The sequence below is a fragment of the Ischnura elegans genome, chromosome 10 (assembly GCF_921293095.1).
Source record: "Ischnura elegans chromosome 10, ioIscEleg1.1, whole genome shotgun sequence".
NCBI classification, from domain to species: Eukaryota; Metazoa; Arthropoda; class Insecta; order Odonata; family Coenagrionidae; genus Ischnura; species Ischnura elegans.
Window position 1 is genome coordinate 104839985 of NC_060255.1, and position 15858 is coordinate 104855842.

General features: G+C 38.9%; 1 protein-coding gene across 1 annotated transcript in view; it reads left to right on the forward strand.

Moving 5' to 3' along the window:
- Nucleotides 1-15858, forward strand: part of LOC124166608 — a 77146-nt gene that overhangs the window by 32103 nt on the left and 29185 nt on the right. Inside the window, exon 6 of the mRNA XM_046544203.1 lies at nucleotides 13701-14116. Within this exon, the coding sequence (XP_046400159.1) occupies nucleotides 13701-14116 (416 nt within the window). The remainder of the gene's footprint in view (nucleotides 1-13700; nucleotides 14117-15858) is intronic.

Here is a 15858-nt window from a genome sequence, read left to right on the forward strand (position 1 = left end):
ATTTAAAAAAAATACCGTATAAGCGCGTGTAAGAGGCGCACCTTTTTTCCCAGACATTGCAGCCGAAAATGGGGGTGCGCCTCTTACACAAACTTCTAATCTCCCCCCACCCTCCCCTTCCCCGGTCGCAAGCCCAAGGGGAACTGAGTGGCCTTGATTTTCAGCGTGAGTCAGTCATCTGAAACCCTGGGTCAAAATCAAGCGGCAGGCAGGGGAGTTTCTCCCTTAGTGACGTATTTTTAAAATGCTCCTGTTTGAATTTCTTGCAAGCATCGCGCCGTCACGTCGGTACCCCAGAGGTGAACATAGAAAAGATCGCGCGGGCTGATTCGCTCCGGAGCGCGCGCTAAATTTACTGCCGCGAGTGGGCGTCCCGCGGCATTTATACTGCATATAGTAATCGGTTATCAAACGTAGAGAAACGCGTATTTTTGAAGGACATACCTGGTTAATAGTCAATATCTGTCTTGCCGAGTAATTTCCATTATGCCGAGGACCTGATTTTCCAAAAATCATCTTCGGACGCTAATATGAGGATTTTTGCAACTGAAAATTATATTGGTGTCAAAACCTGCGATTTCAAAACTTCGAACGAGTGTGTTCATTGTTGGACTAAATTGTGGATGGAAGAAATCAGAAATGCTTATAAGTGAAGAGCGCGGAAGGAGAGGTCCAGGGGAAAGAGCGCGATCCCACCGTCTTCGAAGCAAGCAACGAAATACGGAGGGGAAGGAGCGCACTCCCTCCCCTCCGTATCTCAAGCTACTAGGCTATGAGCGAAGGAGCACGGGAAGAACACGTCCGATCTTGCATGTGACGTAGTTGCCTTCACAGCGAAGGGGCGAAGGCGCAGCAATGTGATATACGCAGTTAGCGTTGCCTAAAGTTTCCAGTCCGTCTCGTCTTGTTTGAATGCGCTTATGCTACGCTTGTTTCTTCCGAAATTGACCTGTTTGGACTATTTTGAATATTAGTAGCCTTGTTGTAACTATAAATCTTTGTGTCAATCAATTAGAGCTTAAAAAACTTAAATTCTGTCAGATATGCGTCGCGTTACATCTCTTTCTTTTTTTGAACCTCGTGCGTGTCATACAATTATTGAAAGCTATCGAGATATCCTCGGGCTCAGTAGATGACTCCCCTTGCATTTGGCCTCCATAAACTGGGAGATCGATCAAGGTCAGTTGTGAGACGGGGTAGGGATGAAACACGTTTTCATTGTTCCCCTGTAACTTGATGTTTTCCCATTTTCCTGTGGGGTCTCGGAAAGGAAAAATAAACGGCAGAGGCATTGGCTGATGGAGGGCCGAGTGTGGTTCCGTTAAATCTACGACGTGGTTATTATCCTACGGTGCTGAGATTGCCCCGATTGTTGTCTAAGCTCTGGGGAAGGTTCATGCTAAATGCCTGTCGTGTTTTCCCTTAAATTTTCCACGGCTGCAATTCTATTGCAATACTCCTGCGAGAGCATTTAAACAAAATTGTTCGTGAGTAGGACTAGCATCGTAGAGCGACGGAGTATGCGAAGAGAGGATCGGAACTCTTTCTACTCCCTCTTATACCGCTATTACCGCCGCAGTTATCAAAATTTTCTCTTTCAATTAATATTAAAAGAGGAAAATTCGATAGCTGTCGAAATTCCAGGCGTATGTCTGCAACACTGCGCGATAGTATAAAAAAATGCCGCAAAATTTTTTTCTTCATAGCTCCGATGCTCAAAATAGGGGTGCGCCTCTTACACGTGTGCGCCTCATACACCAGCTTATACGGTAATCACTGGCCAACTGACTCACGCTGAAATCCAAGGCCACTCAGTTCCCCTTGGACCTGCGACCGTGGAAGAGGGGAGGTATTCGTTTAACACGTTCCGTGCTCATGACGTAACGTCTACGTCATGGCAGCCACTACCGAGTGGCTGATGACGTAAGGGTTACCTCATGATTCCCTTTTGCGTTATATTCCACCCTGAGCGCCAGCCACCGGTGTTGGGGTATGGGAGAGAGTCAGTCGCCACTTTTCGCCTGTTTGCCGTGCGGAAAGCTCCAAAAAAATATTTTGATTTTTTTCTGTGTTTTTCTATTTTACCCGGTTTGGCTATGCTAGGACATCTTTGGGGGTGGGTTTTTACTATCTATTTCATTGTTACTTTCATTTTATAATGCATAAAATAGTAATATATTCTCACAGTTGTTCTTATACCTTTAAAAAAACTTTTACAAATATTCAAAGCAAAATAAAAAAAAGACCCTTTTGCAGTTGACGAGGATAGGTAAGGTACTTTATTACAAGGTATTTTATCTTTCTTTATGACTTTACACGCAATGATTACCATGTGTTTATTTAGTTGGTTTTACGAGAAGGAATGGAAATATTTTTCCTTTGTTGTCATTTTTATTTTTAGTGTCAATTAACGCTATTGTGGTAAATGGCTTGGCTGATTGCATAATTTTGGACATACTCCAGGTATGTGTAATTCAATCCTTACGATAAATAATAAATGCTTCCTTTCTTATACCTTTAAAGTTTCCGAGTGAATTTTATTTGCTATGATTTCAACATGGCAAAATTTGTTTTTATCACTTCATATGTTTATTTGCTGCTATGCTTGAAATAATAACCATATTTGCATAAATATTACAATAACTTCAGTGAAGTCCTGGTTCCACATTGCAATTTATTTTTACTATTTACATTTCATGGACAATAGCTATGTATGTATATATATGGACAATGGGCCAGTTGCATAAAATTTGTTATGCATCAGATTTTCATCGTTTCCCTTCATTTTTTCCATAGAATACGAAAATGTTGATATTAAAGTCGAACAATTAATATTAAAGCTAAATATTAGCCTTAAAATATATAAAAAAGAATTAAGGCGTCTGATTGGCTGATGGCCCTTATGACGTAGAACCACTTGAAAATATCGTGAAAAACGCCCGTAACACTCGATCTCCGCTATCTTTATAATATATCTGCTCGCTGTGGCCAGTTGTGTTGTTTAGTTGTCGATTACTAATAAACACATATTATCCGAGGTGTTTATTCTCCTACCAAGAAATGATTCCAGGATTTTCCAAAGGGCAATCAGACAATCTACCAGCTATTGACGCTGTAATGATAGCGGAGTTCATGAGCCAGAACTCGAATTTTGTGGGAGCAGAAATACTTGGCATGAAAACGGCAAGGTTGGTTTTTTTCTCATAATCATACGAAGCTAATACGTGATGTGGTGAAATAACCATCATTTACACGTATATTTAAACTGTACATTGGCTTACACTATCTGCGTGTTGCACTTATTTAGAAGCAGGATTCGTGTTGCATTTCTAATCTTTTACTTGCTTAATTGTATTTGTGTCAATTGAAAATGTGAAATTAACTTATTTTATAGAGCCGCAAGAGAATCTTATGGCGATAATGCCCTGGGCTATGTCCAAGTAAGAAGAGAAGGAGCTATGTGCACAGTCAAGGCAAAGGTAACACCTGAGCACAAAATCAGGGGCAGCAGTTACAAGGTTAAAGCTGTAATTAATGAGGACGAGGATAAGGTTTTAGCCGTAGAATGTGAAGACTGTGCAGCATCTACTGGTGAGCATTCATGTGATATAGTAACAATCGTTATTCAAATGTACAGCTCAAATTACTTTTTTAACACAACGAAATATTATGAACGTTTAATCATGATGTCCTGTTGAAATTGGGTATAACAGACGAAATACATCATAGCATTTTATATTTTTAGGAGGATATAAACATGCTGTGGCCTTGTTATTTTGGATACATCGAAGGAGTGAGGAACCTGCGAAAACATCCGCAGAATGTTATTGGAAGAAGTCTAAGCTCTCCTCCATCGGAACTGGAAAAAAGTTTATAACTGCAGATGAGATGGGGAGGGCGTCGGTAGCTCTAAATTTTTCAGAGGAAGACAGAGAGTTATTTGTGCAATCTGTTGTAGACTCTCTCAACTTGAGCCACCCAAGCTCACAAATAGTGAGGTCTCATGAGAGTCATGGTGAGAGCCTCTCCCTGCACTCATTGTTGATAGGGTTTCATTATAGTGTGAACTCACGAAGGGCAGATGATTTTGTGGACTACTGCAGTCACAACATCACAGACAGAGATATTATTGCAGCAGAGAAGGACACTGAACAGCATGGTAGTTCAGAAATGTGGCACTCATTAAGATATGGGAGAATAACTGCTTCTAAGTTACATAAAGCTGCCCACTGCCACACCAAGGATGGTGTGCTGGTTGAAACCATTTTAGGGGCATATAGAATAGATGATAATTTGGCCATGTCTCGAGGCAGGAACTTAGAAGTTGCTATAAAAAATGTTGTGGAGTGCAAATTAGGCGTGAAAATCTCCGACTGTGGGCTCTTTTTAAGGGGAGATTATCCTGTTTTGGGTGCATCACCTGATGGCATTGATGAAAAAAATGTATTTGAGTTCAAGTGCCCTATTAGCTTGAGTAAAAATGCAAAATATATTGTTCAATGCAATGGTTCATTCTTCCCTGCAAAACAGCATTTCGCCCAAATGCAGCTACAAATGCTGATGACTGGTAGGAGGAAGGGGTATTTTTGTGTTGCTAGACCTGACTTCGAGGATAGCCAGGAGGTCGAAATAGTGTCTGTTGACTTTGATCAGCATAAATGCATGGCATTAATCAATAATGCAATGAAGTTTTGGAAGGAAAACATATTTCCTGTAATGTACAATTCTTTATTTTGATTACATACTTGATACTTGTGTTACTGTTGGTTTTATAAAGAGGAATATTAACAAATTTCACATGTTTCCTTGTATTATTTGGCTATACCAATGCTTGGAAGAGAGCTATGACAGTGAAGTGGTGATTATGGAGTAGGACAACCGGAAATCCTAATCTTAATGTCTAAAGCAATGAAGTGGAAGAGAGCATGTATGCATTTTACATTATGTCTCCCTATCTATATTGAACTCCCCATTACTGCCATCAAGAATTTCATTCAATACATTGCCCCACTGTCTGCCAACTAAATCAGTTCATTTACATTAGAAAGATATTTTATGAGTTCTTTAAATCTATAATTTTTCTTCTATTCCTAAAATTGGTTGCCAATGTGAATGCAATAATTGTTGGGCCTAGTCAGAGGCATTTTATAACGGGTTTCAAAAGATAATTTTGAATTTCCTTTGACCTATCTAAAGCTTTCGATTACACTTACTATGGCATTTTATTTCTTAAGCTCAAGAGTATGGTTTCAAATGAAAGTCTCTACACTGTATTATATGTCTTCTCTCTATTAAGTAAGAATTGTAAAATATTCTCCATTTGTTGGTAACTCTCTTTTTCCCCCACCACTGAAAATTAAAAGTGCTGACCCTCAAGGTCTTAATCTTGGTACAATCCGTAACAATGTACTACTCATTTAATTATCAAGCAAAGTATACCTCAACCAGCCAACCCATACTGTTTACAGGAGATAATTCATGCCTTTGGTATTGGTGAATATCATTGGAATAAGAGGGTACATCATATATGTCATAGGGATGTTCATGTGGTGTGCAACTAACTGACTCCAAATACAGTTGAAGTAGTTATATATACAAATTATTATCAAAAATTGTTCTCCATCATCAAGCCTATTAAAAGGAAAAGACAGCAATTCACGAAACCCTCAACTAACATAAAATTCTGAGGCCTTCATCTTAACGATAATCCAGAATGGTCACACCATGTAGATAATACCATAGGGGTTAAGGCCATATATATCTTCAGTGTCACTGTAAAGAATTAACAGCTTACGGTGACACCTTAAAAATGCATCATGATGTGTACAATATGGATATGAATCCGAATTATTCATAAAATATTTCATAGAATAATAGCAGTCATGGTGCTGCTGCTCACTTCACGCCATTGATTTGTTTAGTTGAAGGAAGGAAATAGTCAAATATGCAGCTGCAGTGGGAAGCATTTTGTATGTTTTAGGCAAGACATCATAAGGTATAACTACTGAACTTTGTAACAATGCTACAAGATACAAAAATATACAATAAGAATAAATTGAAAAAAGACATATCAAAGGTATCTGTAAGGATAATATGCTAGCAGTGAAGATAGCCAAAGATAGAAGTATTTTGATGATCAGAGCACATTTCAATGACATTACACAATTCTTCCATGACAGTTTATGATGCCACATGTCACAGCAACAACCATATCTGTTTTGCTGATGGCATTGTGAGATATGCAAGCATGGGGCACAAGATACCTGAATTCCCTTAACCTGCTAATAACTCGCTCCACATGTATTCTCAAAGCAGCTATTTGCTTGGTCTCCCTCACCTGCATGGAGTTTAGCACCTCACCTGAGGCAACACTAGGGGTCTTACCAGCTGGCAACCTTTCTTTGTCAGTAATCCATCTGTGTGCTTGAACCCCCTATCTGCCATGACTGATACCCTTGATGGGAGAACTTCAAGGAACCCACAATCCCCAACTATGGCTGCATCACTGGCACGACCTCCATAACATTTTGATACAAAATTAACTAGGCCATCTGGAGTACATGAAACTAAGTACAGTGGAACCTTGTTAAAGCGAGTACGGGCTATAGCGACACCCCCGCTATTACGAGGGATAGCCGATGCACCGCCAATTGACCCTATAATAAGCGTGTTAAAAATTCGTTTTTACGAGACCCTATGGTGTTGGCTCTCGCTATAGCGAGGGTTTCACCGCCGGAAGACTTTCATCAAGACTCCTTAACCTCTGTAATTGCTAGCAATCTATTAGAAATGAAGTTAATGGAGTGCTCAGTCTCAAATTTATGTGGTAAACTGTCGTTCGATAAATATAATGATGGACGAAACAGTGCTTCGCATGATTTTCATTCAGTGCGGCGCTTATAAATTGTTTGAATAGTTAGTCGTTATTTGAGTAAGGAAATTTAGTGATGCAAAAAAACATCGCCTTTCGCCTGGATTTATGCTTACGTTTATCGGATAGATGTTTATCTGTCGCCGCACCACTCCTGTTCCTGTATATCTGTTCGCAACAGGTATATTGGCTATTATTTGCTCCACCTCTGGTAAAGCGACAATTCGCTATAGCGAGTGTTTATTAGTGCACCGTGGGGTGTCGTTATATCGAGGTTGCACTGTACTTTAGTGTATTACACTTTTTGTACTCGGACCATGTAAGGGCCTGAGACAAAGGATTCGATGGCTTTTCAATCTCTACTTCAAAACAATCAATTATTGATTCCACCTTGGCATATCTAGCCCGAAATGGAATGGGGAGATTCATTTTTATATCAAATGAGGAAGGCCAAATAGTAAGTCCTCTCGAGTAACTATAAATTAGGGGCAGAATCTTTGCAAATATGCGACTGGCCTGACTCTTGCTAATGCCAAAGTCATGCCCGAGGACTTCAAATTGTTCATTTAGTCTTATTTTCTTTAGAGTCAACACGATTTCTCCCGCTTTACATTTAGTGAATTCACACAACTTTTCAATTACTGTGTATGAATTCACTGGTAGACCTAGTCTAGGATAAGCTTTTATCCTTTTGATGACGGCTGATGATACATCCATCACACCACCCAATGGAAATGAATCAAGGATATCTTCTTCCCCAAATTCATACGAGTCATCTGAAGGAGCTTGCATTTCTTCTTCAGAAGATGATGATGCCTCAGTACTGAGCTCCATGTCTTCCACTGCCTTCTTTGGTTGCTTAGGCAACTTCAGAGGTGACGTACTGTTAGATACTGTTCTCGGAGAACATTGAACATCCTTGCTTCTCACATTCTTTAACATTGTGTTAACCTAAAGTAAATGAAAATTCAAAGATGGATTAGTACTTGATAAAGTCTAATTTAAAGAATATAACATGCATCCATTTATTTATCCCCAAATTGATGACATCCGTCACTAAATCCCCAAATTAAAATCTTCCATCTTGCACATACAATGGTGGTTATGTATAGTAATGTATAAAAATTCCCCAAAAACAAACAGTGGATAAGGGAACCAATAGGATGCTGCTGCAAACTTTACTGCAAGTCAAAAACCCAAGGAACAATTTCTAGCGGAAAAAGTCCAAACCATATCATACCTTTGGATCACGCTTGGATTACACTTTTTTAGACTCCCTTCAAGTCTCCTGCTGTATTTCCTCTGATACATTGTTGGGCTGTGACCCTGACCATTACCCCAAAAACATAAACATTAAACCCTCCAAGGATGTTGATTTAGCTACTTACAAAATCCTAATTTATCATTACAAAAACAGTGATTATGTGATTTCTGTATTTAAATATGACAGCTTATTGTGGTTCTTGTAAATGAACATGCAAAAGTGCCAGCCCGTAAATAAAATTACAGTAAAACCTCTATGTAGTGAACCTCTTTACATCGTAAACCTCCATACTTCGTACCAACCCGCTGGTCCCGTCAGATTTACATGTAAATTTATAGGCAAACCTCTCTATAGTGAACCTCTTTATCTCGTAAAACCTCCATATATCGTACCAACAAGACAGCCCCGAGACGGCCTAACTACCTCCGCATATCGTACCGAGACAACTAATAAGACTAGTAGACTATAGAGACCATTAATGCAGCCGCGATTACCTACATGGAATGACATTTTCAGCGATGAATGTTTAACGCTTATTTTTTTCTTATACACCTTAAATAATTTTCACGTTAACCATTAGTTAGGGCATCGAACTATCCTAATAATATTAAGTGACGGTAAATGAAGACAGAACACATCGTTTTCTCTCGAATCACGGTCAAAATGGCGCGATAGCACTCTGTTTCTTTTACTAATGGCTTTATTTTCTTGTAAGTGCCTACATACTATGTTCATTTAATAAAAGAGGCGACCAGCGCAGCCTATAATCACTTGCTGACGGAAATATTTCAACTAACTTCACTCCCATCCATGGAGACAGAATTACTCGACCGCATTGCTACTTCCGCTTCTAATATTAAAATATTTCAAGAATTTTCCGCGACTTGAAATAAATCAAATAGTTTCGCAATTATTTTATTCCCATATTTCCCGATGTAGCACTTTCTTACTACCGCCTTGGTAATTTTTTCGATGCTTTCGTGAACGATCGTAGTTTAAAATTTATTGCGCTTAGCGACAGTCATATGTCTTGCCTGCGTATTTATGCCGCGAAATCTTAACTATTCCATCGGGAGTCCGGGACGTCAATTTCTAGCAATACTGAACGAACATCAATCCATGCACGGCAGTGTTAGGAGATGGAGGCAGCTGATTAGCTGATACGCGGTAGGGCAATGAAATTTTTTTTACCGTCGCCGCCGCATTCTGAAGTAGTTCGCCCAGCATTCTCACCGGGAAATCACGTCCTTTCACGTGGACCTAGCGTTTCTGTGTGCCCTCGACAGAGTTTTTCTTCGAAACGCTACGTGCATTGTATTTTGGAGAGAGGGAATTCAACAAAATTTTCAAAATTACGCTCAATTTTGTCTATTTTTTGCGGTAGTCACGTGTCTATTTTTTTAATAATCTTTAACAATTCACATGTTATAAGAATGATAAATCAATTCTAAAAGATATAATAAGGAGTATTTTCAATTATTTGCCATAAAATATGAAAATACTTAATTAATCTAATGCTGATGATGGATTCGAGAAATAAAAGAAGGTGACTGCTTGACATTACCACATAATTAGCAATTTTCCTAGCCATCAACGAGGACAGGCAGAAGGCAGTGACCTTTGGAATACCATCATTCACCCTCACATCTATTTTAAACAAGCGAGGAAAACAGAAGAAACTGGCTAGGCTGCACAAATAAAAAACTCAGTTAAATACAAGGATGAAGAAATTATGTTTAGAAATATAAAACTATTGTTCTTTCCTCCGAACACTATTAGTAAATTACAACCCTTAGACTAGGGAATTATTTCTTAGGTCAAAAGGCATTAACGAAAACAGCTAGTGATTTATTTACAGTGAAAATTACATTAAAAAGTGCTCGTGGAATTGAAAACGATATTTTTCGAAAGAGTTTGAAAAATATTTTAAGCAAACCCATTTACTAATTTATTTTCTAAAAAGGCCTCTTGAACAATCTACTTTTACCTTTGTGTAATAATTAAATTGTAAATATATGTTCACTTATGCATACCTATATATTTAAATATATTAATATAATGGCTTAAAAGACAGTAGCACCTTTCATTTCCCAAGAATATGAAAAAATGGTGCCTACCACTAAAACCTCTCTATAGTGAACCTCCATACATCAAAGTGCCCAAATTTTGGACCCCTCCATTACGATGTAAAGAGGTTTTACTGTAGTAATAATTATTAATCTAAGTACCTGCACGGAAATATTCTTTGAGCAGTTCTCTTTTTTACTGTTCTCGCCACAGCTTATTCCAGGTGTATCCTCAGGAGTACTTGGCAATGGAAGAGGATATTCCGTCGATCCAAGGCTTTCATTCAGGCATTCATTGACCCGTTCCATTTCCTGACATTCTTCCATGGCATCAGCCATTAAACTTATTTGCTGTCTCTTCACAGTTGCAGCTCGCTGGGGCCTGATATGGCTTCTCTCTCTATCTTTCTGACAACTGAAAATGTGCGGAATGACTCCCTTTTTCAGATAGTTTTGAGACCATTCCCATTCTATACTCAAGTATATTTTCGACGTCATCAGCGACCTATTTAAAAGAAAATTTTCGTAAATGAAATGGATATTAACAGAAAGCAACATCAATGTTATCAAGGAAAATGTACCTCCCATTTCTGTCGGCAAATGTCTTATAAGAAAAGACGCAAAAGAAAATTGCGATATATAGCATACTTATCTTAACACTGGTACTCACAATGAAGTGGTCTTCGCAGCAAGAGAAAGTGGTTTTCGGTCCGAGCACTTTATCTCTTCGTGCCGCCGTGAACCACTTCTTACGCAGTTCGGGATCCATAGGACCATTAAAAAATAATTTTTCTGGGTTCCTATTAGTCGTACTCTGGCAGTGCGGGACGAAACAGTATCTATAAGACTTGCTGGATTGAGCCATGCTTCTCGTAGGCACCAAAAAACTATGTAGAATGGATGAATTTCCAGCGTTACACCAGAACTCCAGCGTATTGCTATCCTCCGTCGAGTGGTGTTTCGTCACATCCGGTTGGCGGGAGAAGTGACCCGTTTGAAATTACTTTCAAAAATCAAATTTTTGAGCGCTGATTACTTAATAACGGCGCATTGAAAAAATACCTGGAGTATTTGGTCACATCTCAATTTGATCATATTTTCATATACCAAAGTAAAAAAAATCATGCAACTGGCCCATTCCCCATCCTTACGTTCACTAGCATTTGAATTAGATTAGAAACTCATTACTTGATTTTTTCCATAATATTCGAAATCCTTACAAGCATTTTATTTGGCATCATCCCCAACAAAAAAATGCCCAAGAGAACAACTTCCCCTAACCTAGTCTCATGCCGCCGAACTCTGAGAAACTGATCAATGGGCCCGAGGATGTAAAATGGGCAATGCGTGTTCTGAAGGAAAATTACTAGATGGAAATATTTAACCATAGAAGAATTTCCCCACTTTTTGGCCTTATTTTTCATACAATATTCAATAATACGGTGGTTGAATACAGCAATTACAATTGTGGCATCGATCATTGAGATAAAACGATGTCTTACTTTCCCATTGAAAGGAAATCCATCAAATGGTACTAAAAATTGGGAATCCACCCACTGAAATTACTGTTGCTCAACCGTTATTTCTTATTCAAAGAAAATTTTTGGAAAATTCCTCTCATCGACTTAAAATTCAAATTACATAATCTCTTATGGCAATATCTGTACCTTCAACCCCTTTTTGGAGATAGTAATCCTAGCCCGCCTCATCCAAAACAAAGGGCTTGTCAGGACATTTCCCCGATTATATGAAAAACACGAAAGACAGAAAAGACGAAAATAGAAGAGATGTAAGCAGTGCTTCAAGAAGAATGTCCACCAGGACACATCATATTATAGCCCCACCTGCCTGGCTGAGCCTTGATTGTCTTTTGACTGTTTCCTGAAGCATCACAAGAATTTGTTATGCAGAAAATTATTTACCCAGCGGTAAAAAAAATTTTTTTTAATGCATACCTTTTATAATTTCTATTTAAATGTTTCTTTTAAAAAAATGATATTATTTGATGCATAGTAATTAGTAAATGAAAAATTATTCTAATTATGCTAGTCAATTTCTGATTTGTAAAACAATATGTTTCATTGCAATAATTCTTCGTTTATACAAATTTTCCTTTTCATTTATAAACCAATGTATATCATTATAAAATCTTTTCCAGAGGATATCATATCGCTTGGTCGTATTTTCTATCATAGGGAGTGACACTTTTGCTGGAAATAATGGTAATACATACTCACAATGTTTTCTTTAGAGTAATAAAACATTTAAAATCGTATTTAAATGTATAATTTCCAGATTAAAAAATTAATATTAGCTGCATTACTATTTTCATTAGTTTTTTCCAGAAAGTGATAAAGTCAGAACGGGTTTTCGCTACAGTACTGATAAAGAGCAAAGAAATATGGGAAACATGTAGGTGTGTTGCGGGAAGGTATCACAAGTTTGACAGGATACTTAGAAAAATTTTAATTTCAAATTTTTAACAAATGAAGGGTTACTTTTGGAAAAAAAGTGTGAAAACACGTATGTACCAGGCATCACAAATCATAAGATCACGTCGTTAAAATAATTATAAAAAAATACAAATTTTTGCCAAAAAGTCAGCCACAGGGCATTTTCTCCAGAAAACGGCCAGCACGGAATGTGTTGAGAGACTCACCCCATTTTCGGCTGCAATTCCTGGGAAAAAAAGGAGTGCCTCTTACATACGCTTAAACAGTAAATTTAGCATTTATCTCTATCTTCATCCTTGCGTTACCTGTTTAATTATGTTAATTATAAATGTGCAAATTGGAGTATTTTAGAAAAATTTTTGTATCAGAGTTTCAATTGAGTCCAATCGCATCCCAAGAACCAGTGGGGTCCAATTTACAACATTTTCAAATGATGTTATCAAAGAAAAAATGTATCCATGGTTTGAATTTCAACAAACTTGGGCACAATCTTTAGTCCTAGGCACTTTCTTTGGCAATTCCCCTTTTCTATAACCACAAAATTTGTAGCTCTAGTTTATCCTTTGTAGTATCTCCTGCCCATCAGCACTTGCTGCCTCGCTCAATTTGTGTTTACATATTTGTGCCACCTCTTGCTTCCCTTGTAACTCCTCCCCCAAATTGTCCATATTTTCATATAACACTCATTTAAAAAAAATACTTTTTAATCAGATGGTATAATGTATACATCTATTATTCCACTTTCCTTCTTGGCATCGATTGGAGTGCCATTCCCTTCTCTTCACCTCTCTTCCTCATGTTGTTTGCAGCGGCCTTTTGTTTTCATTTTTACTCTAAAACTCACATTCCCAGTGATGATCTCCCATTTGGCACTCCAATAAATGCCAGACTCTGAATTTTACAACGTCTCGTGCGGAATAGCTTATAATGTACGCAGAGGCTGGAAAGCCAAAGGTCAGTGAATTGATTACCTTTCCCGAGGATTTTCCGTGGCAATTCACGTAAAAGTTGTCATGCTGATACATAGTGATGTTGTCTGTTGTCAGGTTGCTCAACAGAGAGGCGCAAGAGGAGGCACAGCAGCAGCGGGGAAGAGCCTGCAGTGAAGCGCAACAGGGGACAGGCCCATGAGCTGTTGCGCCTTGTTGCTGGTGCTGCTAGCACTTTGTTGGAGGCCGCGTGCTCTGGCGCCTGTCGCTTGGGGGGGGATGAGCAGCTCGAGTCGTTGTCGTCCGCTCTGAATGGATTCCTCGAGTTGGAGAGTGCGGAGCGAGGCAAGGGCGTTGCGCAGTTGGACGTGCGCGTGCTGAGGTGCTCCTTGGAGGCCCTGAGTGCGTTGCCCCTGCCGCACCTCCCGTGTGACTTGAGAGTGCTGGTCAGCCTCTGTTTGTCTGCCGTGCTTGCCATTGCCAGGCAGCAGCAAACACATGAATGGATTGAGGTGGAAATAATGACGATACAGGTAGGGCAATCTGGATGAACCAAGCTGTTGAGTTTCATTATTCATTATGGTGCCAAAATGATAACTCTTTTTAACATTATTTATGTTACATTGGGGTGGTCACAAAAAATTGTTTGATTTTTGTCCTGATAACCATGGTAAAAGTTTCCAAATGGCCTAAAAATGGTACAATCGGATCCAGATTTTACATCTTTGCATTTAATGTTTTTCCGCATTTAGAGTTTATTTTTTTGGGTCCCGATTCATTCCCTATTAGGACAATGTAAAAATTATCCATATTTAGTGTTTCTGCATTTTGCGTTTTTCCGCATTTATGGTCGTAAAAATTTTTTCCCGCACAAGATTTTTTGCCTGATTTAACATTTTTTCATGATGGTTCATGCAAATGATTATCCAAATCTTCGAATTTCTGCTCATCAACAAGAAGAGTCTCATGAAAGTTTACCAAGAGTCAATAGAATCTACCGGGGAACACTTCTTCAGCTGCTTTCTTCCGCGAACTTTCTTCTGGGACCTTCAACTTGCAAGCTGGATGATTCATCTTCTCGTAATGTTTCGCTCCCCTTCTGATCCAAACACCAGGCACTTTTTGTATCAGATCAGATTTAATGGAGCAAAGTCATCCCTTAATAACCTCAAACTACCTTATCCTTCACTTCTTTAACTTGACTAAGATGATACCTGACGACTGATGACACGAATTATCCAATGAGGGCTACTACAATAATGGTTTTCTTGTAATGTTTTCAATCGATGTCTTATGCCCCTTTCAACTCTACTCTCTACGGGCAGTCCATTGTTAGCCCAATATTTTTCCAGTTGGCCACTTTCTCTTTTCAAAAGAGGAGGCCCAATATCATTTGCGCAGTTCACTAGAAGATTCTTTCTATAATCCTTTCTAAGGTCAGTTTCCATGGAGGAACAGCAAAAGAACCAAGAAAGTGTTTCCCCTGTCATGATCGTGAGTGAGAGCATTCAATTATAATCATGTCTGATATCTTTTATCCGCTATTTATTCCAAAAATGTACACTAGGGCAGCTGGAATTTCTGGGAAAAAAGGTGCATCTCTTACACACGCTTATGCAGTAGGAAGCAGAATAGTACAGGCAAAAAGGGCTTGCTACAAAAAGAAGAATCCACTCCTGAATCTACAGCTGAAAATACAATTATAGCAGTGAGGAAAAAAATCATCGGATGCACGTGTGTCTATTGGAAGGGAGGCATGGACATTGAGAGGAGGAGAGGTGGAGAAGTCGAAATGTGGAGCCACTGAAGGATGAGGAAGGTGAAATGGATGGACCGAGCAAGTGATGAGGAAGTGATTTAAGAGAGAAAGAGAAAAGAGGAGAGCTTCTAAAAACTGCAAGGGGAAGACGAGACAACTTCGTTGGCCACACTTTGAGGCTCTATGGCCCTGAGTGAGTTACATAGGACAGCTAATGAAGGACGTAAAAGAGGAGAAATATGTCTCTGTGAAAGGGGTGGCTGGAGCAGGAGGAAAGTAGAGTTGTGACGAACCAATCTTAGGATTGTTCGCTAATGATGATCAGGATGAATTAAGAAATTGAGAGCTGAAGCAGAGAACAGATTCAGAGAACTGAACTGGAATTGAAGTCTACTGGAAACTGGAACTGATCCTTCCTTAGTTGTTTTTATTCACAAATTTTTCCCAGGATTCTGGCTGTGTAAGACTTTATGTGGTGGATATGTTGAGGGGTCAGTAAGCCATAATGATTCCTCA